Source organism: Manacus candei, unplaced genomic scaffold (assembly GCF_025592945.1).
Source record: "Manacus candei isolate 608988 ecotype Guabito, Panama unplaced genomic scaffold, ASM2559294v1 h1tg000037l, whole genome shotgun sequence".
Taxonomy (NCBI): domain Eukaryota; kingdom Metazoa; phylum Chordata; class Aves; order Passeriformes; family Pipridae; genus Manacus; species Manacus candei.
The window spans coordinates 10,640,213-10,666,003 of NW_026138085.1; the positions used below are offsets into that span (position 1 = coordinate 10,640,213).

Consider the following 25,791-nt stretch of genomic DNA (forward strand, 5'->3'; position numbering starts at 1 on the left):
CCTTGTGAGATTGGACCATAAAGTTAGCATTTTTTTTGGTCATTTAGTTCAGAAAATACTCAGAGGAAATACTCTGTGGATTTCAAATGTGTTGAATGTGTGGGAAGATATGAGAAAATGACTGCTAACTCGGGGGGGATTTCAGAACTGGCCTCCATTTATAATACTGCAGAATTTAGTAACTACTTTCCCAAAGGATCTAAAGGGAAAATGGCCATAAACTAGACTGAATTAGAGAAGAAACACATTTGGCAGAACCACGCTAAAAATCTTTGAACATATTTGCAGAAGAAATGTAAATTTGAACTGTAGGGTTTTTTTTATCTTATCAGTGAACAGTTATTTTGATAATAAATATAAATAGTGTTAATTTATTGTAAAACTCGAAGATGGTTTAAACTAAGCATATCCACAAGAAGCCTTGTAAGTAACTTGAAGGTAATGAAACAAGGGGCTTGCAAAACAAGGTACTGTAAACTGATATTTTCTGCAAAACTATGCAACAAGAGGTCAAGGTGTGAAAGGAATCGTGGAAAAAAGGCTCCACCATCCCAAAACTGGAAAGGGCAGGGGAAATGCCTTATTCTTACCCCTTCCATATGATGACCTGAATATAAATAAAAGATCAGATTCAGATATTTCCAATGAAAGGAAATGCATGGAAAAACTCCAACCAAACAAGGAGACTAGAGGGATGCCATGACCTCTGGGGTAATGAAAAGCTCAGAAAGTAGAATCCTGAAGGACTTCTCATCTGGTGTTACCATAATATTGCAAGAGTAATTTTGGGATATGATCAGAAGATTCCTTTCTGATATTTGAGGAATGCTGAGGTTCTGCTGGACCACGTACCTCTCCAGCCAGTCCCCATCAGCCACACACTTGTGGTTCACCACTGTCGGGCAGGTCCACATCCCCCTACACCACATTGCTCTGCCTCAATTTGCAGTAGCATTGCTGGATTTGCTTATGGGGGTGGGATGTACTGAAGGTCCAGAAGGAGATAAAAATCTGACCCTTTGGTTACCAGTAGGACCATTTGCTGTAGAAACGTGGTTTGAAAAAAAGTAATAATTTAAAGGGATTGTTTTGTGGGCTTGTTATGGCACACCAATTAATTAAAAACAAGCCAGGGATTATATATTAGTTTCATGATCACATGAAGATCTTTAATTTTAGGAATACAAAAAAATGATCTATTCACTTAAAATGTGGAAGTATGGACAGGATGTGCCATGTTGATCAGTGTGATGGAGCTGTGTAACTTGCTGTGGGATAAGCAACACTGAGCCACATGAGGGTGCTTGCAGAAGTGAGACTGGGATATATAGTTTGATGCTAAATCTCTTTGCAATACTCTAATAACATCATTCTAGCCACATAATAAAGTTCATAATAAGACCTTCATAAAGATGTAAGATATATTCATAAATTAGTAAGCAGATCTTGTGCAAGAAATAATTGCGCTTGCAGTTGATAAGCTAAGACAATAAGAAAAACTTTAAAGTGACTCAAAAAATGAAAAAAAAAAATTTTTTTTCTGCCAAAAAAAGGCTAAAAATATAAAAATCCAGATTGGAATTGTTTTTTTCCATTTAACTCAAAAAATTGCAAATAAATTGCTGTGGAAAATTTCACCATCTCTATTGGCATGGGAGAGTCAAGATGCACTGTTGTTTAGAGATGCTCAAGAATGCTTGACTGTTGTTCCAGTTCACCAAAGCACTTAGGAAATTTTAAGCACATGTTGAAGTCTCACTAACATCTGAGTTTTAAAGTGATCATATGACTGGAAATATAGCTAGAAGGTCATTCAATGCAGTCCCCTGTAATTATAGGCAATCATATAAAAAACATAATATGCTCAAATTTGCTTTGTTGAAAGCAAATGGGTTTAAGTATGTGCTTACAGATAAGCATGTGCTTAAAGGCTTGACACAATCAGAGCTTCCATTAATGCAGTGTTCCACTTCCACTATTCCTATCCTCCATTTCATTGGACAAAGACTAGAGAAAGATGAAGTAAAAATATAGATTTTTATTTTTTTTTAATTCATTAAATCTTTTGGATCAGTTTAGTGCAGATTGGAGCCTGGGCTGCTGAAGTCAGTGTTGATGAGTAAAAAATAAAACTTCTGCCAAGATAAATGCATGTATTTCACAACAAAATCATCTGTGAACATTGCACGTATAATCAAGTCTGGAACAAGAAAGGCTCCTGAATAGTTACTACTTTGGTCTTCCAATCACAAAGGACCTTTCTCATAATGTATAAGGAGGAAAAACTCCACATGAAACATGGGGTGTAAAGTATTTATCAAATTAATTTTATTGTACCTTTCAGACAAAATAATTGCTTCCTATTTGGAAGATGTGTGCAACATTCCCAAATTTTTTCCAGCAACCTTGTTGTAGGAACTGAAGTGGTAAGGTTTGGTTTGCTGTTTGAACGAAAGCCCCAGAAACAACCTCAAATAGTGCTTGAACCAAAATGTCACAGTGTGTGCTGATTTCAGTAAAAGGGGATTGTGCTGTGGTCCTTCCTTGGTCTCTCGATGCCTTTGCCCATTGTCACAGCCCAGCGGAGCCGCTTGCGATGCCTTTGTCACATCACGATGTTGTTTGTTGTTGTTTCAGCTCTGAACGAACCCACCATTGACTATGGTTTCCAAAGGTTACAGAAGGTTATCCCCCGGCACCCTGGTGACCCCGAACGCTTGCCAAAGGTCAGCACGAAGTTTATTGTTTTATTAAATATGGTAAAGATGGTTACTGCATGTTTTTCTCTGAAAGTACAAGACTCTATAAACGCGATGGTCCTGGTTTGGTACCCAACCCAGATAAGCTGAAACAGAGGCATGACCAAGAAAACCCAATCAGCAACTTCCACTGTAGGCTTAGGAGACTTCTATGCCCTTCTCAGTCACAGCTAACTCAAACAGCTTTTGCCTTCATTAAAAGCAAATCTTTCTTATGTTCTGAAGTACTTAAAATGAACAAATTTCTGGTTACTCTTTTGGGACTTGAGCAGCTTATTCATAGGAGGATGATGCTTTTTGGTTTTGGTATCACAGCAGTACTTGCCAGCATAATTCTGAGAGCTTCACCATTGATAAAATCGAGTTATTTGGATCTTGAGGGAATGTGTGTCCATTGCTGCTGCACCATGTATTGGTTTAGGATAATAATGGTTATATGTACTGTTTTATTTCAGGATTGCTAGTATAATTAGAGCATTGTGTAGTGAAGTGATGTTTGTTCCCATGAAAATTAGTGAGAGGTTTTTGTTGATTTCTGTCAAGTAAAAGCTGTGAGAGAAAAAACATAGTTCACATATGTGAAAACACTGTCTGGGACTGCACTCAGGTCCCTTCTTGCTACCTTGCAAGAATTTGCCGTGAGTTTTGTGAAATACTGGAGAAAGAGATGGGATATTTGAAAAAGTGTTGCTTGCTGCCACAGGAACTCTGAGCTGGAGTCACTGTCTGTGAGGAGCTGCCACCACGTATTTTATCTGCTCTAACATCAGGGCTGTTACTGAGCGAGCTGGGGAGACAGAACACTCCCTATGGAAAGGAAGATGTGAATTTGCAGACCCGAAACACATAACAAATTAATTGTTGAATTAATGCGTGTCCAGGATAGCCTTTGTGACTGGGTAGTACTTGTGACCTTTCTTCTGTAACTTCCTGACATGTCCGTAGGTTTTCATCAGGGATTGTTGTAGGCTTAAAATAGTTAAATTTCTAAAGTGTTTCAAAGGTGAGATTTCATGAACACTGTAAATTAATTTATTTAATTTCTTGACAGAAGTAAAATTCAGTGAGTGACTTTTTTACAGACCAGGCTTGCTCGGTCTTTTATCTTCGCCTAGGAAGGCTGCAGACTCTGGTTTTGGGGTCACTGGTGTGTTGTCCTTCCCTCTTACCACCACAGAAACATGCTGTCCTGGAGAGTTACATTTTCCATTGGCTCTGTTCACCCTCTGCAAGCTGTCCCTTCCCTGACTTTTGGACAGATTTGCAGCAGGACACAGCTTTCATGGCTTGTCAAATTTCCATCCAGAAGTACAACCCTTTCCAAAGAAAGAGAGCATCCTTCTGTAGGGGCTTTTTTTCATCTGTATTGGGCATCTGCTGCCAAATGTGCTTGTGGAGAAAAATTGTTTCTGAGAAAAGAAGAAACCAGCCTTCAATATGCACCAGGTATTTGCAAGGCCCAAAAGTAATGCTGCAAAACTCCTGAACCTGACATTCCAGCTGACTTGTAGATGGCCATGACTTTCATCTAAATTAGGAAATTTAAATAAAATAAGACTGAGCAATTCCAAGTTGGGCTCTGAAGCTGGGGGTTGTAGTGCATCACCAATCTCTGTAGGTATTGGACCCCCTTTCTGACACCCCTGGCACCAACGGGGTCCCTAGGAATGCTCCTCTGTGCTGGTATGGGAATGCAGCCACCAGGTTGAGCACCCTCCTCTTTCCTATTTAGACTGAGACTTACCACATGTTTCTACTCCCCAGTGTCATGGGACATAAAAGTAGGCAGAAGAGGGCTTCATCTAGCTCTGTATCCCAGCTTCAACATTTAGCAGGTATTTTAGGACATTTGAGAATGAAGGTTAGTCCTGAGTCCTCTGTCCCCTATACACCCTCTTGGCTTAATGTGTTTGTTTGGACTGTCTTTTAAGCTATTTTTTCAAATCTTTAAATCAAGGGAAATTGTGGTTATGTATGCAGAGGTATGATGTTATGGCCAAAAAAAAGGTTACTGCTTAAGGGTTGAACAAACTCAGTGAAGAAACACTGTGCAAGCTTAGAGGGAAACAGGACGAAGAGAGGACCTTTTTTTTTTGTCTTTGCGTAATTCCTTCTATGCAAGCTTGAAGGTTGGACCTCAAGTTCAAGACTCATTAATATGCCATGCACAGAGGCTGAATGCAGCAGGGCTTGGCACATGTCGACTTCTGTATTTGAGGTACTGATGGTTCAATTCCCAGCATTGCTCGCTGACTCCAGGATCACAATCAAGGACGCAGTGAGTCTGTGCTGGGTGAGCACAGCACAGTGCTCTTCCCCATGTCATTAAACCAGGAAGGGCTTTGGCAGTATTCCACTATAGACAATTCTCAGTGGCTACTTAGAAGAGTGTTGGAAGCCATATGGCTTCCACAGTGGAACCACGGGCAGAGAGGGCAAATGTTTGAGAGAAGCAGCAGAGAGGAGATCAGTGTTCAAAGCTTTCAATACCCTTTCCTCCATTTTCCTGTCCTGCCAGTGCATCATCACTTTCTGTTCATTAAAAAGCTTGTGCTTATGCATTAAATAAATAAAACAATACACATTTCTCTAATTGCTGCTAGGGTTTGTGGCCATTATTCCATTGAAACACTGCTGATGAATTAGAGATCTTTCAAGAAGTAGAAATGGTTACAATTGTTGTGTTCATAAGGTCATGTTGTCCTTCCCATGGACCATCCAGAGCATTTTGCAGTGTGACTTATCCCTGCAGTCAAGGAGAACTGTTGAGGCCTTCAACTGAGTGTTAGCACATCTCTGCCCTCCGGAGCTGATGAGTTAACAGCATTTCTAAAACCATTGAGGCTATTTCAGAAGTTTGATCTCTATTAGTTTAGAACCAGTATTTTCAGAAGTGCTCATTATTTATGCCTGAGATGAATTTTTTTTTTTAAATGTTCTGGCTATCTGCTGATAGCAGGCAAAGAAAAAAAGCCAGGTTTATTTTTTTTTCTCCTTTTCAGTACTTCAGTAGCCAAATTCCAGGGGAGAATGTCCTCCCATAGTGAGGAGAATGGGAGCACCTGGGAACCAGGGTCTTTGAACTGCTGGACTGACTGTTGATGTAGAAATGTATTTAAAGTGGAATTGAAATATATAGTTTCTGGAGAAGAGTGGGAGCTGATGTTGGCAGCTGGGCTATGGAGCCAGCTCTGAGCCAGAATCCTGTTCCCTTGTACAGAGAAGGTCAGGGAAAGCAGCCAGTGGAGGGATGTCACTAGCAGATGTGCATGTCTGTACATACACACCCACATGCACAAGCATATACACCAAGAGGAGAGACAAGAGGCAGTGGGATTAGCACCCAAAGCTTGGAGTGAGATCAAGTACCAGGAGTGTGCTGGGCAGTGTAGTCTTTCCTTTCTAATACAGACAGGAGGCAGATCAGAGGAAACAAGAGATCTCTGGGGAGAAGTGAAAAGGAATACCATGATGTTAATGTTATGAAAGTGTATCATCCTGTAGGAGCAGTCTGTAGAGAGCCTGCCTGTGGAGCTGAGGAATAACCCTGCACGTGTGTGTGCACCATTTCCATCTCATGTGTTCCCATTTGTGCACACAAATGAACATGTGTTGTTGGTTCTTGTGTACAAAACTAAAGTGGAGATCACTGAAGAGTTCAGATCCCAACAACATGTTGAGTCTATTAAGGTTCATTCATATAACCACCCTACAATCCTTAAAATAAATCCCTGGCAAATACGTTGCGATTCTGCACTTTTGTTAAAACTCTGCAGCTATAGCTGTAAAACAGCTTCAACTGTGAGCTAGATTTGAAACACATCCATCCTAAATGATTTAATAGCAACGATTCCTCTTTATATGCAATTTTCTAGACTTTATTTGCCATTTTCACCACTCTTACAACTCATCACTTGTGTTTAGACTAAGCACCAAGATTGTTCACTTTGTGTTTGAGAAGCAAGTCACTGCATTGACCCCCTCTGTGATCTGACGTCCTCTCCCTTCCCAGTCTGTTGCTTCAATGCTTTCTAGGACACCCCTTATCCCTCCTGAAAGGGACCTTTACTTCTGGTTTCTCTTCATGTAGATGAAAGTGGAGCCTCTCTCTCTCTAATGCACAGGGGCCTCCCTGCTGAGCAGAGAGAGCAGGTAACCAGGATCCTTCTTCCCTTCAGCTCCTTTTCTTTGGTCAGTCATTAACCCCCCCCAAACATATTCCACCTCCTCGTTTAGGACACTAATAGAAGACATGTGGTTATTAGGAATCAGTGACTGGCAAAAGCAGTTGTCTTTTTCCATATGAAATCCCACAGATCTGCCCTTTATCCATCGTGACATGGTATTGTTTATATTGCAAATAAAGGTTGTCTCTAAACGTGGGTGGTTGGCCCAGGCTTGCTACTGGAGGTTAAAATAGCAATGAAGACAAGGCAGCTCAGGTCTGCTGCTTCACACAGACCCAATGGAAATTCCAGAAAGGATCTCCATCTGCTAACTCAACATACTGGGCATTTTAACCCAAGTTAGTAATTTTCAGCTAAGAAAACACTTTTTTTTTTTAATCCCCACCCAGTGTAACAGGAGAATTGTTAGAAAACTTTTATACTAAGTATGGGCAGGGAAGGGGAGCATGTGAAGAGGAGCTGTTGAAGTTCATCTGTACAGCACGGAGGGCATGGGATGTGCTTGGAGGTTTCTACATTCCACTCAAAAATTTATAACAATGTGACACCAGAGTTAACGTTGGTGTTGAATCCTTAACAGTTGTGTTGTTTTTTTTTAATTTCCTGACAATTTGAGCATTTAGTTGATTGAGGGTCTTGTGTAGGTTTTTGGGGTTTGGTATTTTATTTATCCTATTGAAAAGGTTTAAGGAGAGAGTTTCAAAGCTTTTGAGAAGATGACCAAAATGCCGAGGTAACTGTGAAAGTATCACCCTTATGGCGTGGTGGATGTCAGAGGCGTGTCTGGGAATCTGCAAAGAGTCTGAAATGAGGGAGATAAGGGACAGAGCCACAGCTACATCTCGCTGAAGGGCAGAGCCACACACACATGGCTGGCAAGGAGCCCTTTCCTTTCTGAAGGTCAACAGTGTGCACACGCATTTCAGTGAGCTTTCTTTATAAGTGGGTCAGCATTTACTCAGCAAATGAGCAGATGGTGTAATTTAGAATCTATGACAAAACTTTTAATAGATCAGGGCTAACATGGTGACAAGGAGCTCTGCACTGTTCTCCATTCCCGATTTCTGTTTTGCCTCGGGGTAAAAATCATGCCTGGGATTGGGTTTTCTGGTCTGCACATTCCATCTGAGCAACTCGAACCACTTGTTTGAACATCCTGTAAGAGGGATCCCCACATTTCACTGTTCCTGTATCCTCATACTTGTTGGTTTTAAATACCAAAATTAGCAGGAAGACACCAAACAGGTAAACACGGTCCCTTTGAGGACCAGAGTTTTTGAAGGAAAAAGCTACAGTTTGAAGAAAGTAACAAAGGCTGCATTTGTGTATTTTGCTCCATGGAGCTGAAAATATCTGGTAAATTGATCCCGTGGGAGTAATAAATACACATTACTTTATCTTGTACTTCATGTCCTATACCCCTGAGCCTTGATAGAACAACACCACTTAATAGACTTAAAAAAGAGTAATTACAGTCATTGGTTGTGTGATATTTCAGCCCTTCCAGCCCTGCCTGACCTTCTAATTTAGCTCACCGTGTCTAACTAATGCATTTATATTCATCTTTTATGAAGCATGTGTAGTACAAAATTGACTTTGCAGCCTTTAGCAAGCTGTCTTACCAGGTTTAGGATTGGGTTAGTACAGCGTACTGTATAGCATATGTACATTTACAGCAGAATTTTGCACGCATATGGCTCTGATCATCTATTACTTTTTTATCCTTTTGGAAATAAAATAAAAAATATTTATTCCATTTCATCCTCCCCTCCCCTTTCCAAAGCTTTTTTTTTTTTTATTGCGGCATTATTTACAGCTAAACATGCAGGCAAGAGGATGCAAGCATTTTTAAAATGATTACCACTAATGTTTCTACTTGTCAGAAGTGCTTAAATTTTCCTGCACTTTGTCTAAAAACTTAGCACTTTTACCTTTTAAGAATTACAAATTTCTAAGATCTTACCAAGCTGATTTACAAACACAGCTGACAGTTTATGATGAATGATGTTGAAAAATGTACAATATGTTTCTCTGTCATTTCTGTGCATGTATATATTAAGAAGAAGATTAAGAAGAGAGAGAACCCCCCTCTGAAAGAAACCCTTGAGTTAGAGAGCACACACACAAATCTCTCTCCTGTGTTTCCTCATAACTTCCCGCTCACTTCACTCATCCAGTGGAGCACAATTGTTCTCTGTGCATTTTCTCCCACCATATGGTATCCTCATTACCATACACTAAGGGTCCATATGGGGAACTTGTGAAGTGAACTGTATTCATTTTAACTGCCAGATGAGCAGCCTTTTGCTTTGCAAGCTTAGCTTAAGTCATCTGCTGTCTTTATGTTGTTATGGCAACATAGCACCAATAAAAAATTCTAATCTACTGTAAGTGTCTGGGATCACAGTATTTTAAATGCTCATGGTAACTGTCCTCTGAGTGAGGCTGCTTGTTCTTTTAGTGGGACAAAGGGTTATTGTCAACTCCAGCAGGTGGCAGTAAAGAAATTGTTTCTTTTTTTTAAAACATTTTAAAATATATATATATTTTTCCTTTTTCCCCAGCTCCCTTCACCTCAGAAAGTCATAGAATTACACAGTGTGGTCAGTCCTTTACAATTTCTAGGATTTCTGATGCTCAGGTCAGAATCACAGGTAGTACTTTTAAGTTACAGCTCAAATATTAAAGGTAGCAAAGTATGAGACTGCAGAGGCAGCTCATGCACTTTATTGACAGAGATCCAGGCTCAAGTACCACCTCACCAGGATTCTGATGCTTCCATAGCCACACAGCTAATTCAGTTTTGGAGCTGTTTTCTAGCTACATTTCCAAACTCCTGAATCAAGCACAAAACTAATTAAGAATATTGTATAGTAATGGAAATAGGCAGCAGCATCCTTAAATATAAATAATTTTCACCTCTGCAGGCCACATGATATGTTGCATCTCCGTCTCCCTATCTGCACCGAAAGTGAGCGTTTGTAGTCTCACTTCATCAGTTCACATTAGCCTCATGCTGAATATTTAAACACAGAACAATTTGAACACACCATGAAGAGAGACAGTGACTGCACTTTCACTTGGAACAGCAAGAGCTCATCTAATAATAATTTAGTAAATCAGCCATTTAGTGGCTCAGTTGTACACTGTATTGTGCCAAATAATATTCAGTTCAACTGTATGCTGGTGAAATGGAAATTCAGACTCCAGTCACATGGCACATTTTTGCTCAATGGAGAGATGAAATGGAAAATCACCCTCCCAACAGACTGTTTGAATGTAGTGATTTATCAAAAATATAGCAGAGTGACAATATAAACAGCATTTGGTTGTATGGGGTACAATCTATTCTAATTAGGATTTTATTATTGTGGTTTCTCCTGCACAGATTATTTGATAATTCAGGAATTACATTTACATCTTCGGTTTATTTTATATATGGGCAGAGAGCAGATCTGTGTAGTTACTGCATAGTTACAATCCTTTAAGGCCCAGTCCTGGGAAGCCTGGAGAGCCCTTTATTGCCATATTTTGAGCCCTGGCTCACAGGGAACACCGTGCCCTGAGGAGCAATGGGGAAACACAGCTGCTGCCATGGATGTTACCTCATAGCACGAAAGCAAGATCAGATTGATTTCTTTTTCCTTTTTAAGACTATCAGGATTTGTAGGGAATTGTAATATCTTAGACTAACTGATATAACTGGAGTAAAACAGGGTTTTCGGTGCCCATCCTTGTTTCCTGCATGCTGACTGTAGCTTTTCTTGCCTGTATCAGTCTCTCTAGTAAAAGATATTACCTTAGCCTACAAAACTTGCCTTGGTTGTAACCATAGACCATTGTAACTTCAGCCAAACAGCTACACTTTAAGGCTGTCTCTGATGAAGATGGGGAAGAGAGAATATTTTCCTAGAAAGTGTGTTGTGAAGTTTAATTTGTTCCCATTAAAGTGGTGCTTTGAGATCTTTGAACGGAGGGCATTGCAGAAGTGTGAAGTAATGTCTGTAATCTCACCTACAGTTTCCATTTCTAGCCTAGTTTTAGGTGTTATGCAGTGGTTTACGTGGTGATGTAAAATATGATTGCCGTGTATTTCTCACAACACAGTCCAATTGAGTGGCAGAAAAAAACATCCTCCAAACCATCATGATGCCATTTAGCAGAGAGTGCTGGAAGCAATAGGATGCCTGTTGTCGTAATTCTTCTAAGAAATACAGAGCTTCACAATCTATACCCAGCTGCTGACACTAGAAAACTCAAACATTTTGGTAAAATGAATCAAGCAGTAATGTTTCTTTTATGAGATCTCAGAGGAAGGGAAGGTTTGGCACCATTTGGAGATCAGGCTCAGTGATCCATCATAGCAAAGGCAGCTGTCCTGGTGTGTCTCGTAGGTCACTCGATCGAACTGGTGGCTCTTACAACTATATTATTGCTTATGGAACAGTAATTGAGGCACCATGGTTAAAAATTACCTGGTCTAATAGGCAGTGAACAATTTGCACTCAATACAATTATAAGCCAAATCATTCATTTCATAACACTTGGACTAATTTATTTGTTGACCTTTTAATATCCATAGCTCTTCAGTAGCATTAACTGCAACTCGGACAAAATCTCTTGTTCATTTTACTTTCATTGATTTTTTTTTTCCCATTGAAGCAATAACAGTTGTTTGAGTACAACCTTTTCTTTCTGTTGTAAAAGTCAATCACGTAACTTATGGTGATATAACTCAACCGGACTGAAATGTCCTCGAAGTACAATAGCACAATCTCAACCTACTTGTACAAACACAGATATGCACTTGGGATTTATTTTAAAGAACATTTTGGAATATATTTGTGACTATAGATGACAAATGATGCATCTGCTGAGAGGAGAATGAAAAAAAGATAGAAGCATTTTTTAAAGTGGTGTCACATATATGTAACCCATTTTTTTTTTATGTTATGGGTGATCCAAGATACAGAAATTTTAGAGTTTGTTAATGTTGTTCTTTAGGATGACCTAAGTGTCTTTAATGCTAGATTCACAATTTCACCTGGACATAGCATCTTGAAGTCCAAATATTTGGCAGAATAAAGAAGCTTAATTTTTCCAAATGTGAGCATCTGAGAAATAAAATGTGTGTAAAAGTATTTTTAATAAGTAGGAAATATTTAATACTAATATTTTCATAATCTGAATTTTCTTTCATTTTTTTGGCTTTAAACCAGCATGAGAGCCAAGAGGTTGCTATGATCAAAAAAGTTACTGAAATATTGATTTATTTTGAAAAATCAGTATTTTGAAGTGATTCTTTAAAATATGTTGGTGTAGTGACAAGGGTAATACTTTTCCTTCACCACTGGAAAAAGAAGCCCTAGATCACGTAAAATGCTGTGCCAGCTTTTACATTGTGGAGGTGTATTCAGAAATATAGTGTTAACCCTGTGAAATGTTGGATAAATTTAATTTCTTAAATACATGGTTATTCAACATTTATATTTACTTGGGATAATTTTCACTGAATATTAAGACTGTAAATTAAAAATAACAGTATCAGGAACAAAATATCTTTTGTTTCTGATGAGAAAGTTGAAATTTTTTTAGAATATCTGATCAGAGTAACTTCATTGAAGTCGTCTTTCTGAGCCAAGTTCTCTTTGTACAATAAAATACTGTAAGTCTTTTGAACACACAGTTATAAAATATGGTTGTTACACTCTTGGCATTTTATGCTTCCCTAGAAATTACCACTTGGTATCTACACCTAATCTCTGGCCTGTCTTTTCATTTCAATTGAGTCTGAAGTGGTCCTTGGCTGTAACGAGAATGCCCCTTTCAAGAGAATTCTTTTAATTATACCGATGATAAAATGTAAGTGAAAGTCATTTGTAGGGGTTATGACTGAGCAGTGTTTTAACTGTAATACTAAAACCTACCAACGTTATTCCAGTCTCTATTTCAACATTTTTATGCATCCACTCTCCACAGAATATAATGGAATAGGTCAGAATTTCAATGTGTCTTATTTTTTCAGTTTTCCTCCTGCTATTAAAAGTAATCTGAACTCTCCATTTCTAACTACTCACACTTCCTACCTGAAGCCAGAGAAGTGACAGTTTCACAGATCTTAATGATAAGATGGAAATTTTGTTTAGTTTGGCTTACTTTGTTGGTGTTTTTTTATCCTTCATTAAAAGAAAACATGGGTGGGTCTTGAACTGAATGTGATTGGACACTTGTTTTTTTTTTTCTTTTATGGAAAAGACATAACTTGGCATACTTAGAGATTTATGTGGGTAAATGCATTAATAAAGACCAACTCTGAAAATAAATTGACAAAATACATATCTACAACTTACACTTTAATTGCTAGATAGTTCCTCTGATTTAACTCATAAGGAATTCTTGCTTTGCCCTACCAAACATAATTTTATCTCTCTGTAGATTTAAATGCAGTCAAATGAATTATCATCATCATGATGCAACACGATAGAGTCTAGAATTGACCTAACGTGAGACAAATTTAAAAGTGATACAACTTCACCTGTGTTTGGAAAGTCTCTGCGTATACAAATCATAGAAAATAGATCTCAACCTCTCTATTTGCCAAGTTAAATGGTTTTCACTCATACAGATCCATATTTTGATATCTACATTGTACCACACACAAACCACATTTAGTCTTTTTTTAATCAGTCATATTCAGGGAATTTTTCTAATGGGCACAATAATATGATCTATAGAATAAAGCTTCTAAAATAGCCTGCGCAGTATCTTTGAATGACAGTCGCAGAATTTAGTGCCTCTGTTCATTTTTCCAAATTCTTTCAGAGTTTACCTAAGTCCAGACCCTTCAGATAATTCAAAACATTTTTCTTCTTCCATAAGGGGATGTTGACAATTTCCCAAAAATATATGGGTATAAAATGGTCAGGAGAAGACTTTGAGTAATAACTCTTTTTTTTCCCTTACAATTCTCATCTGCAGCTGTTTTCCAAGAAATAGGAATGTTAATACTAGCAAGAGGAAGAACTATCAGAAAATCTTACATATGTAAAACCAAAAAAAAATCCCCAAGCCTAAAAACGTAATTTCAGTAAAGAACATCTACTTCAAAGTACTGTAGGTGCTGGGGTAAATAGTTTGGGGTAAATTTTAAAAAATAAATGCCTGAGGTTCCTGTCCAAGATGGCCCAGGGGCTGAAGGTAGCAGAGACACATAAGGAAAATTTAAAGTGCAAAGTGTGCTTTCAGATCATTGTGACAAAACTTTGAGATCAAATAGAAGAACATAATCTAATATTGTCATTTGCTTGCTTATATGTTCATGGATAAATTGGGAATAATCTTTTGGTAGTCTAGATAGATAGGAATAGTATGAGTCACTCTAACCTGGTGGGAAGGAGGAATTTCTATAAAGGAAGTGGGTGAAGGATTTTCTGTTAGATATCAAATTTAGTTTTTGTAGACTTGCCTATTTGTGCTCTGGTTCATATTTCACTTATATTGGCTTCTAATGATTCACTGGATATGACAAACTGATCATAGTATGAATGATGGGATTGCATAACTGAAGAAAAGTATGCAGAATAACTGGTCTTTACATGCTGGGATAAATGCTGCAGCCTTTTGTAGAGTGTGGAAAATGTGTTTCCTCTTGTGATCTCTCAGGTTTCAGACTGAGGGTATCTGTCCTTAGATCCTCACAGTGTGAGCTTGCAGGATAATCTCTGGGAAGTGCTGTAGGAGATGCCAGGGAATTACCATGTTGTTCATTTCTTCATGGCAATGTTAGTGAGTCCCAAATATGACTGACATCCACCAACTCTCAGTTCAGGTGTTGTAGGTTGTGAGTAGATACAAGAGTACAATGTAGTAATATGTACCAGCCCTGCATTGTGTACATGAAAAGTAGATTGGCCTCATGAGTTAAAATTTGACAGCTCTGAAGGGTTCCTGCCAGTAGCTGTAAATGCCTTTTCTTGGTAAATGAGGGATTGGGGCAAGACATGCTGTAAACATACTTAGGAGAAACAAAGTTCTACAGCTGTCAGAGGACACAGATGTGAGTCATGATGTCACTGTTGTCCCTAAAGTCCCTAAAGGAGATGATTTATGTCCTGGCAGAGTGATTTTAGTTCTGCATATCTGCTCTCACATACCTGTTCTTCTCACTTTAGGGATCTGACATTAGCAGAGAACTCCAGAGCTTCTGGCAACAAAACTATCCAAATTACTTGCCAGATGCTTCAGTTGATGATAATATGGTAGGAGCATCCAGACTCTCAACTGATGGTTTATTCAAAGAGTTGTTCCAAACCAACAATATTAATGCTGGTTTATTCCATGCTACTCTGTATCTAGATGAAGTACACATCTGTGCTAGCTACTACTTCTGTTGCCATTGTTATGTGCCCATCATTTATGGAAATGAAGACCATCAGCATGAGTAGTGTGGGTTAAGAAAGGAGGCTGATACCTTTTTTAGTTTTTAAGTACACCATATTAATGGGAAGACAATAGTGGTAAGATGGGACACTTGCAAGGGCAGACTTACAGGTGATCATCATAATTTTGTTCCTTCTTTTGTCAGCAGTATTTGCAAAGAAGACACTTTGGATGGGGTGTGTTTCCCCTGTTGCCATGCATTTATCACCTTTGTGGTTAAGAGGTGTTTTAATCATTGATTCTCAATGTTTATGGCAAGATTCGTGCTTGCATTTGCACTTCAGTGTTTGTTCTTTCTGCTGCCTCATGGAGGCTTTCTATATTTTATTCATAAGGTTGGCTCATTGTGGAGCAGGTGGTAAGGTTATGCATGACTGTTTTTAGTGCTGTAGATTTAGGCTGTGATTTTCAGTTTGGGTGAGGCTGATGAGACTACAATGGCTTGGAAAGGCTAAGGTTCTAGCTCCCACTGTAGACTTGTTTTCTGGAAAATGCCAGTGAAATTCAGTGGCAGGAATTAAGTGTACTGCCATCCTATAGGCAGTGGTAAGCTGAAGGTGGGTTTTTTTGCCCCTCAAATGAAGTAGGTTGTCTTTCACTCTCATTTTGCCTTCCTGGCTTTGTAATACCTATATGGTGTTTACTTCTTTGGTATGATTCAATTATAATATATGGAAACAATTCAGTTGTTTGTTTGCTGGAGAAGTTTTCATCTTTATGTGAATACAAATACCTTTTTAGAGAAATGGCCCTATTGTTTTATACTTCCCATTAGGCTGGCACAGTTCCTTCAGTTTTACAGTAAATGGAGGATCTTTACATTTTGAATGGCTTTTACGAGTCTTTATAAAACTATAATTGCTGAAAATGATACAATAATGCAGTGCTCAGTGTTGATGTGGAGACATGGGAGGTTCTGGACAGGCTGAAACTCTTGTATAGCAGGCTTGATGACTGGCATTTTAGATCTTTGGAATCCTGTTAAATGTCTTTCTACCAAAATGTTGGATTTGCCTTTACACTTGAAAGAGGTGTTCATGATTTTTATCTTTTAAAACATAATGCATACACAAATTTTAAGTATAAGTTTAAAACTTAGTTCTAACCCATATTCTTCACTATCACATTTTTAGTTTCACCCACTGAAAACCAAAGGGAAAGTCTGAGTGGAAATTATTGTAATTCTGTCTAGAAATTTCAGAATGTGACCTTTCCAAGGTGAAGAAGTGAACTGGAGTCTGATGTTGAGCATTTTGACTCTGCAGAAGTGTTTTTTTCTTGCAAGTAGCCATGAGAGTAGGAAGTTAGAAGGCAGAGCCAGGAGGTCAGACATAAGAGTCAAGGAAGTATGAATGACATCATCATCCCTAAGTACCCTCTCAGAAGATGAATGAGCTCTCTCTTGTATTACAATGCTAAAGAGCATTAGAAGGTGATATGATATCTAGACAACACATAAGATAAATGCCTCAGAGTATGCTAGAACAGCTTCCCCTCCACGCCCTCCACAAGTTCATAAATCCTTTGGTGGTCTCAATAATACAGTATGTGGCTGATGAGTATTATATGTTGTGGTCAGCTTCTTCTTGACAAAATTCATTTAGATTTAACAAGTACCTTGAACATTGTCTAATTTAGTTACTTAAAACAAACAACTCAGTAGCTCTAGATACCCCTTATCTCACTAGACTCATGGCCCTTTTGGGACACAGAGTGTGGTTTTTTCACTAGTTTCTGAAAACAAAGTAAGCAGATGTCACCAGAAGAAATATCCCCCTCTTTTAAATCTAACACAAAGTGTGTTTGTCATGATAAAACTCGCAATGCAAGTTTCATGATCTTAATGAATTCCTCCTGAAGGGAATGCGTGCCTCCAACAAAACCTGCAGAGGTGCTGTAGGGTTCAAGGTACATTCAGTCAGAAGTGGATTCAGTCTGAATTTCAGTCATTGTGCTTCAAAAGCCTCATTCTGATATGATTTTATAAATCATCACTTTTCTACAGTGATTTTGAAATAGGCAAAGTTGCAGTAAACTTCACTATCCAGGCCCTTTTTTGCTTATGTAAGCACCCCTTAGTAAGTTCAGAAGAAAAATTTGATCAAAATATTTAATTGCATTCATGTTTCAAAAATTAAAAAAGTCAAAATCCCTCCATAGAAAATCAGCTTCAGTTTGGAATAAAAATGATCTGTGGATTTTTGGTGTGTAGCTGCATGGACTGCAGTGTTCTAATGCATCATATTTAATTGCCAAAGTAATTTTTCCTTTTAATAATATTTGCTCAGTTGTTGTTTTTACAGAAATAAAATAATGCTCATTTGAAACACAATATGAGAGAAAGAGACCCTCACTTTAGCTCTAACTAAATGCTGCAAAGTCCTTTATTCTAAATCAAAAACTGTCAGACTTTTAGCATTAATAGAAGAGTGGATCTTCCTTGACAAATGGCCCCATAAATTAGATATTAGCTTTAGTCAAACTCTGTCTCTCTCAGAAAATATTTCCACTTGCATATTCATTTGGAAGGACCTTACATGATGCCCACTTACTGCTATGAAAATCTAGGCTTCTGAGATGAAGGCAAAGAAAAATTGCTGTGAACAAAAGAATATCTGGAATAGCAGACCTTGAGCTTATGCAGAGATTTCCTTTTATAGAATGTTAGTTTCACTCACTTCTTGATATGTCTGTCTGCTGCTCTGTCCACCTCTCTATCTGTTTATCTGTCACCACTGCAGTGGTAACTTGCAGTATCAATTGGATTTTAAAAGACATATATCTTTTATACTAGCTGTCCTTTTTTATAATACCTTTTACAAATTTAATCAATGCATTTTAATATACAATATAGTTTAAGTGCAATGTACGATAAATATTCAAGCTTCATCTTAAACATGCTCTAGCCTTTAAATTGTTAAAACTGCAGTGCCCTTTCAATCTACTTACATAATGTCATAAAATATACATTTCAAGGTAAATGAAGTCAGCTACTTCAATTTAGTCCCTCAAACTGGTAGTAAATGAGAGGTTAACACTATGGTGCCAAACCCATTATTGAGTAAATTTAGCACCTTGGACAGCTCTGTAAAATCTTTATTGCTTTCCTGACCTGCTCGTCATGTTCTGTCTATGTGTTCAGTGGCTCTCAGCTCTGATTGAAAGGCAATATATTAGATCCCGAACACAAACATGCTCGGGGGCTGCTTCACTGTGAGCGTAATGACATGGAGGTGAGAACAATTTTCTGGTCACCGCAATCCAAGCACCTTGCAAGGTCTGTTGCTCTAACTTATAGAGGACTTTTGGGGCTCCTTTGTATGTGGAGTCTTAACAGTGGCTTCTATTGTAATTTAGGCAGAGCTGCAAAGGATTTAAAATGCATTCAGAAAACAAGAAGTTAATATCTTGAGCATGTCTGTGGTAGCATCTTATTGTGTGTTTTTAAAGCTAATTTGTGTCTATAAGAACTACCGTCAGCTCTGGAACAGGAGGGACCATTATTTGACACAGGAGGTTTTTTGTGCAACATCTACTTTGTGTGATCTGAAAATGTCATAAACAAGAAATGCTTTTATTGTGTGAAAATATTGTTAGAGAAAGTATGAAACTCAAATTTACAGACTCTGAAAATGTTGAAAAAATATAACCATTGACTAGCTAAGAAAATTGAATGCTACTTGTCAAGTAGGTTTCAATAAACCATCATGACAATTAGTTTTATTTACATGCAATATGATATGGCATTAAAGAACTTCTAGTGCTTAAGAACTGGAATATATTTTACACTAGGTAGAGCAGCTGTAAGATTCTGTGTAATTACCTCATTTTCTAACATGGTCTTCAGTCTCTTTTTAGATGCATTCTAGGGTTTTTAGCTCAGCATTACATAAATAACTATGATTAGTCAGGTAGAGCAGAAATGACTATTTAAACTTTCTTTTTTTTTTAGTAATTTGGCATAATGACAGCTTAGGTTAACAATATTCCAAAGCGGTTTGTGGGCTCTGTATCACATTCTAATTTTCCATCAGTGAAATATATAGTGCAAACAATTTCGACTGAAGTGAAATAAATCCTAGTTTGCAAAGTCAAACACCTGTGCAGTAATTTTCCATTTAAAATCATCGATTGAGAAAGATAGAATTTTTTCAATAACTTCTCTGCTCTTCTCTGGTTTGCATCTTCAGTGTGAGGAAAAAAAGGGCAAGTCAGTGTGCTGATGAACAAGGATTGTTTGTACCTGAATGTTGTTTGTAGTCTGTCTGTCCATGATTATACTGCTAACTGCTGTGGTCAAGCTACACAAAAAAACCCCACTGTAAAACAACGGTCACAGCAGAAAACAAACACCAACCTCAAAAATCAAACAAACAAACAAACCAAGCAAAAACCAACAGAAAGAGGCTGTAGCAACTTAACTCAGAATCTGTTTCAAATGTAGTGATTTAAAAATCCATCAATTATGTATCACATCTCACTTCATATGTGGAAAATAATTCAAATGTGTGTTCTGAGACAGGGGTGTGTGCAGCAGAAGGCAAACCTAAATGTTTACTGGGAGAACAAAAATCCTCCATCTCATTTTTGAATTTAGGACATTATATATGTCATAAGTAGTTACTTCAGTATGACAACTATTTTATCTTATATTATAGAGAATTTAAAATTGAAAAAAATGCTAATATGCATCTAAAAGCTTGTCATTTGAAGAGTTGTTCAAGGATTTTTGAAGAGGTTATGGTGACAGCAAAATGAACGCAATTATATCTCTATTTTCTGATCAGAGTCTACAGTATATGAAAATTGAGCATTACTGTTTCTTTTTGGTATAAAATATGGCTATTGTGTAAAATATTTTAAGTTTAAAAGTTTAACTTTGTAGAAAGCTGTAAAATCGTTAGAACTGGTACTATTTTTGTAAGCTACCTGCAGAAATATGCAATGGTGAATAGCATCTTGTTAGAATATTAGAGCAGTACTTAGGGGCTGGGAACTACAAAAGTACATTGTTTTACTCAAAGGATGTTCTTGACCGGTTTTGATCAGGCAATTGGGAATCTGCTTTGAAAGATGCTTTGAAAGAATAAGAAAAAAATTTCTTCTGAGTTAATTCTGCAATGCAGTTTTATGTTTTCTATCAGGGTTATTATCAGGACACTGTAAAATTTAAGAACACAGGAAATGCTATTATTCCTTGAATGCCAGTAAGAAATGACCTAAGACATATTAAATGAAAAGGAACAAATGAGAAAATTGAAGGGAAAAAAATTGCCCAAAATGGAGAACTAAATCCCAGACTGTTTTAAATTCTGCTGTCCATGCAGGGAATTTTTCCAGAAAACACTTCATGGTACTGGGCTGTTCTCTCACACTGCATGTGTTTTACTCTTGGGCATCATTTTATGTACGTGGATCCTACCCTGACCCATGGTATCAGGATACAAACTGAAGAAGTTGAAAGGTTACATCACCAGTAGCATAGGACTGATTGGATATCTGCTGAATGTGGCCTGCTGGGTAAGGTCACAATTCCTGCAGCATGCAATTAGGAATAAAATAAACACATTGAAGGGATTCATAACATGCTCTGAATGACATTGATTGCAGTAATCTAGTAAATGACCTCAGGATTGTATTCTGCAATAAACCGATGAGTGGTTTATAGTGCAGATGGTAGAGACAATTGAGTGATGTATTTTATTTTGCAGCACCAGTGATTCTCACCTTTCGACTTGATTAAGCGTGTGTGTGAATAGGATGAACTAGTGATTTAACACCATTCAGTGTTCACTGAGAGTTGTTACAATTAAGGTTTACCTGGTGGGAGGAAAAAAAAATAAAACCTACCACAAAACGCTAATAGAACTAATAGAACAGAATAAAAGATTCTAATATTTGTTTTTCCTCACAAAGAGTTTATTGAACTCAGCAGAATCTATCTGTTTTTATATTGACAGGAAGTAATACTTAAGAGGGCTGCTGATTTAGTAGAAGCACTCTATGGTATGCCACATAATAACCAGGTAAATGCATTCTACTTCAGCAATTCTTTAACATGGCTATGTCTTAGATGTATAGATAGGGGGCTAAAGGTATATAATACTACAGTGGGAGAGAAGAATAAATGTAGAGGGCAATGTCATATCTGGAGTGGGGTTTAGTTTGCTTGTTTTCTTTTTTAAAGGGTGTGAATTTAGTGCTCGTGAAAGCAATGTGTTATTAACCCTGGAGGCTTTTGCCCACTTTTACCAGATACTATAAAATATGGGTGATGATATGCATTATGTCTTGCCACCAGTGATTTTTCAATCTTACCCTAACAACAGCTTTAAGGTGGAGAAAGGCTCGGCTGCAGCCCCATTCTGCCAGTTGGTCTTTTTATACAGAAGTGTGGCCGTTGGGACTGAGACTTCCAACTCCCTTACCACAGATGTCAGGATTTGTCACAAGGCAGCAGATCTTATAAGCATTAGCTCTCAGTCAGCTCGCTGCTGTAGAAAGAAAAGCATCTAGTTTTTGCCTTTGGACAGGGAACTGTTTCATTTGAGTCTGTAAGAAAAGGTTTGTCAGTCGCATTGGTAACTCTTTTATTCTTTCCCCCCCCTTCTTATCCTGTAGGAAATCATCCTGAAAAGAGCCGCAGACATCGCAGAAGCGCTCTACAGTGTCCCCCGCAATCACAACCAGCTCCCCGCCCTTGCTAACACATCAGTCCATGCAGGAATGATGGGAGTGAACTCCTTTAGTGGTCAACTAGCTGTCAATGTTTCCGAAGCCTCACAAGCCACCAACCAGGGTCAGGAGAAGACTCGTCTTCCTCTCTCTATGAACCTTTTCTGATAAAAGTCAGGGGAACGTTCAGAGCAGAGGCAGGGGGGTGGTTCAGGCAGCCCCATCCCAGACTGTCCACACCCTTGGAATGACACAGGGCTGCCACGGAATGGGGCTGCCCCAACTTGGGAAAAGCACTTCTGCCTATCTCCTCAAAGCTTTTCATTTTGCTCAGTATAATACTTGTATTTGTGTTTAAATCCCACTAATTTTAAATTACTCGAGCATGTACTTAATCTTAAGTACTTGCTTATATATTTTCCTGAGCATGGATGATCTCTCAATTTGGGCCTTGTGTAGCACTTCTTTGTAATATAAAATTATCCCTTGAATATTTGTCTGGTTTAGTTGGGGATATAATATTGGCTCTGTGTTTTTCTCAGAGTTTGAGACTTTTATAAATTTTACAATGAGCAAAGAATAGAAATATTTACAAAGACACTTTCAGAGCTTTTCTAATTTTTAAAATAAAGTGGGTTTCACTTTGTACAAAATCAATATTGTTTTAATTCCTACAGTTAAAAATAAAAAATAGGTGAAATACATTTTTGTAAAAGCCGTTTGCATTTTCCACAGTCCTTTTCTCAGCTCTATATATTATCCAACTTAAAAATTCACTTTAATGAGAAAATATTAGAATAAGGCTGTTTTCTAGGGGAGTTGACAAAATTATTTTGCATTACACTAAAAAAATGGAAATTATTTCTAGATTAAAATATTTTGTGGATGTGCTGTGTGGTAGGAAGAAAAATTGGCATTTTTTTCTTCCAGGAGTGAAGATGCATTTTGTATTTCTCTGCTTCCAGAAACAAATCTTCCTTTATGGATATTTAGATATGAGTTTCTGCAAATGCAATCTCCAGAATTAAGTAGAGATTCAAATTTTAACTTGCTGCTAAATTCGATACTCATTTTCTACCACATAATAATCAGACTAGGGCAAAAAGACAAAGGATATCCCACTACTTGGAGAAATACACTCTACATTTTCTGAAGTGTGCAGTGAGCATCTAGCATGAGATGTGTTAACTGAGAGTGACATCAGAAAAGGGTTAACAACAACCATGTGCTTTTAACATACCTTGAGTTGTTGTTTGCTCCTCACTTTGAAAATGTAGGTCATGTTTACTCCATTTCCTACAAACAGCTCTTTCAGAGCTGAGTGTTCCTCTAACACCCAGTGGTGATCTTTGCTCGAGGGCATGGGTTGCCTGAGGAGCTCTGAAGGTTCCAGCCTCCCTCCTCCTCCTTCTCCTCCTCCTCCACCCAGCAGTGACCTGGAGCAGGGAGGGTTCACAATTTGGGGTTGCCTGGTGGTTGTGGGGGTCAGTCCTGGCCCTCCCTGTGCACACCATGGCTGGACTAAGCTGCTGCCTTGGTACCACAGTCACTTGCTTGTAGCTGTTTGTGTAAGAAACTGTTCTGGGGCTGATACCAACTTCTAAATGTATTCCCTCCCCACACAAGGTTTTACTCGCAACTCGAGCAGCGTGTCACCTCATGGCTACGTGCCAAGCACCACCCCTCAGCAGACAAATTATAACTCTGTCACAACAAGCATGAACGGCTATGGGAATGCTGGAATGTCAAATTTAGGCGGTTCTCCAACCTTCCTGAATGGATCTGCTGCCAATTCTCCCTATGCCAGTGAGTATTACATGGATTTTCTGTATTTTGCGCATTTTCATTAGAAGGAAATGGTGACTTTCCTGTGGTATTCAATATTTAGTTTCTATTTTGAGCATTTGAAACAGATCTTGGTGCTTTCTCTATTCTCCAAAGCACTGACCTTTGAGGCACTTTGAAGACACTACCATTGCCAAAAATGCTCTTCGCTGTTTATCGTCATCATCATCATCATCATAATTTTTAATTGGGAGTCTCATAACAGCTTAAAAATAATAATATCTCTCATGATTTGGTCTGATACTTTCATAACTTACCTTGTACTCTGTAAATAAGAAACACTGTCCTCACCATTGACTTCTGAGCAAATATCTTTATAGCCTTTATAAAAATTATGAAATATTATTTGGCCTAAGCTTGATTGCTTATACTCCATTTGATTTTTAAGTAGTATTACTTTGACTTCACTGAGAGCTTAGTATTAGTCAGTGCAATGTGACAGTGGCTCTCAGAGTTTGTGTTTTAGTGTCTGTACAGTGGATGCCACAAAAATGTAAGTCTTACAAATCATATATTCCATGGCGTGAAGAGCTTATGGTCCACAGTCCCAGTTACGGAAATATTTATGTGTAGGACTAAGTTTCTGCATTTTGATATTAAAGGTTTAGTAACCTGTTTAAATATAAATACATTTCTATTGGTAGAGGCCTATGAACCTCTTCTGCAGCTGCTCACTCAGCTCAGTAGTCCCTGGTCACATGAGAACATTAAATGAACGGGACCTGCCCAGTTCCTCTGACATTACTCATGTGGCACAAAGGATTCCACTGACATCTGTAGAAAGCTGACAGCAGAATCAGGATGGAAGGTCTTGTCATATAAATTGGTTTATAGGCTGAGACCGTAGCATGAACACGACAAACAGACTGATGAACATACCAAGGTTTACACATCAAATTTAAGTTAATGGTGTAACAGCAGTAATGAATTATTTTGAATTGCATTGCTAGAGTTCAGAAATAAAAAGGGGATAGGAAACCTGACAAAAAAAAATAACTTAAAGGTTTCTTATCTGCTGCAAATTTAGAAGAAATTATTTACCCACATAATGAGTACTTATAACCTGTGACTTGCTAACCAGTGATTATTTTTGTGCTTTAATAATAATGTAACATGTAATGTTACAAAGTACGTTACTTATTAAGTTGGATTTACTGTCATAGAAACTGCACACTCTGAATTCATAATATAACATGATTGATGAGACATCTCCTTTTGGAAGCAGATGCCAGTAATGCATTTAAAATACTCCAGCAGTGTATTATTTCATATTTATGAACGAAGTCCTCTTTAGAATAGCATTTCACTTTCTAGCCCTGGTTCTCTTTTCTATTTATATTTTGGGAGGTTTTCTTGGTAAATCTGTCATTCTGCTAATGCCTAATCCATTGAATCAGAAAATGCTTCAATCATGACCTGAAAATTAAAAGGTGGCATTCTTAATTAAATCAATAAACTAATTGCTGTATAGTAGCAATTCAATTTAGGTGCTTTGATTGCTCTCCCTTAGCAAGTACTTCCAGACACAGAGTGACTTCAGACTAAGATTGTATCTGTCAGACTGTGAAACTTTGAACATTTAATTTCCATTAATTGATTTCCTCAGTGTTAACAAATATGATATCAGATTCTCAAATAAGAACTTAAATAGGGTGATTTTTATCTACGTAAATGCAAATAAAATAATAATTCAAAGCCCATATGATCAGAATTTTACTCTATAATACGTAATTATTCACAGCCCACTTGTGTATCTAAGCAGTTTCTAAACAGGAAGATGAATGAAAGTATGGGATCTTACATTTAGTCCTTTCCTTTTGTTTTCAGGTTGGTGTGGTGTTTTTTTTTGTTGTTGTTGTTTTGGGTTTTTTTTGTTGGATAAGAGG

At 37.8% G+C, this 25,791-nt stretch overlaps 1 protein-coding gene across 8 annotated transcripts in view; it reads left to right on the top strand.

Moving 5' to 3' along the window:
* The window catches only part of EBF1 (EBF transcription factor 1), a 272,964-nt gene that overhangs the window by 239,269 nt on the left and 7,904 nt on the right, over window positions 1-25,791 (top strand). For all 8 annotated transcript variants that reach the window (XM_051794241.1, XM_051794242.1, XM_051794243.1 and 5 more), the window contains exons 11-14: window positions 2,638-2,726; window positions 21,346-21,411; window positions 22,007-22,184; window positions 23,687-23,866. In XM_051794241.1, the coding sequence (XP_051650201.1) occupies window positions 2,638-2,726; window positions 21,346-21,411; window positions 22,007-22,184; window positions 23,687-23,866 (513 nt within the window). The remainder of the gene's footprint in view (window positions 1-2,637; window positions 2,727-21,345; window positions 21,412-22,006; window positions 22,185-23,686; window positions 23,867-25,791) is intronic.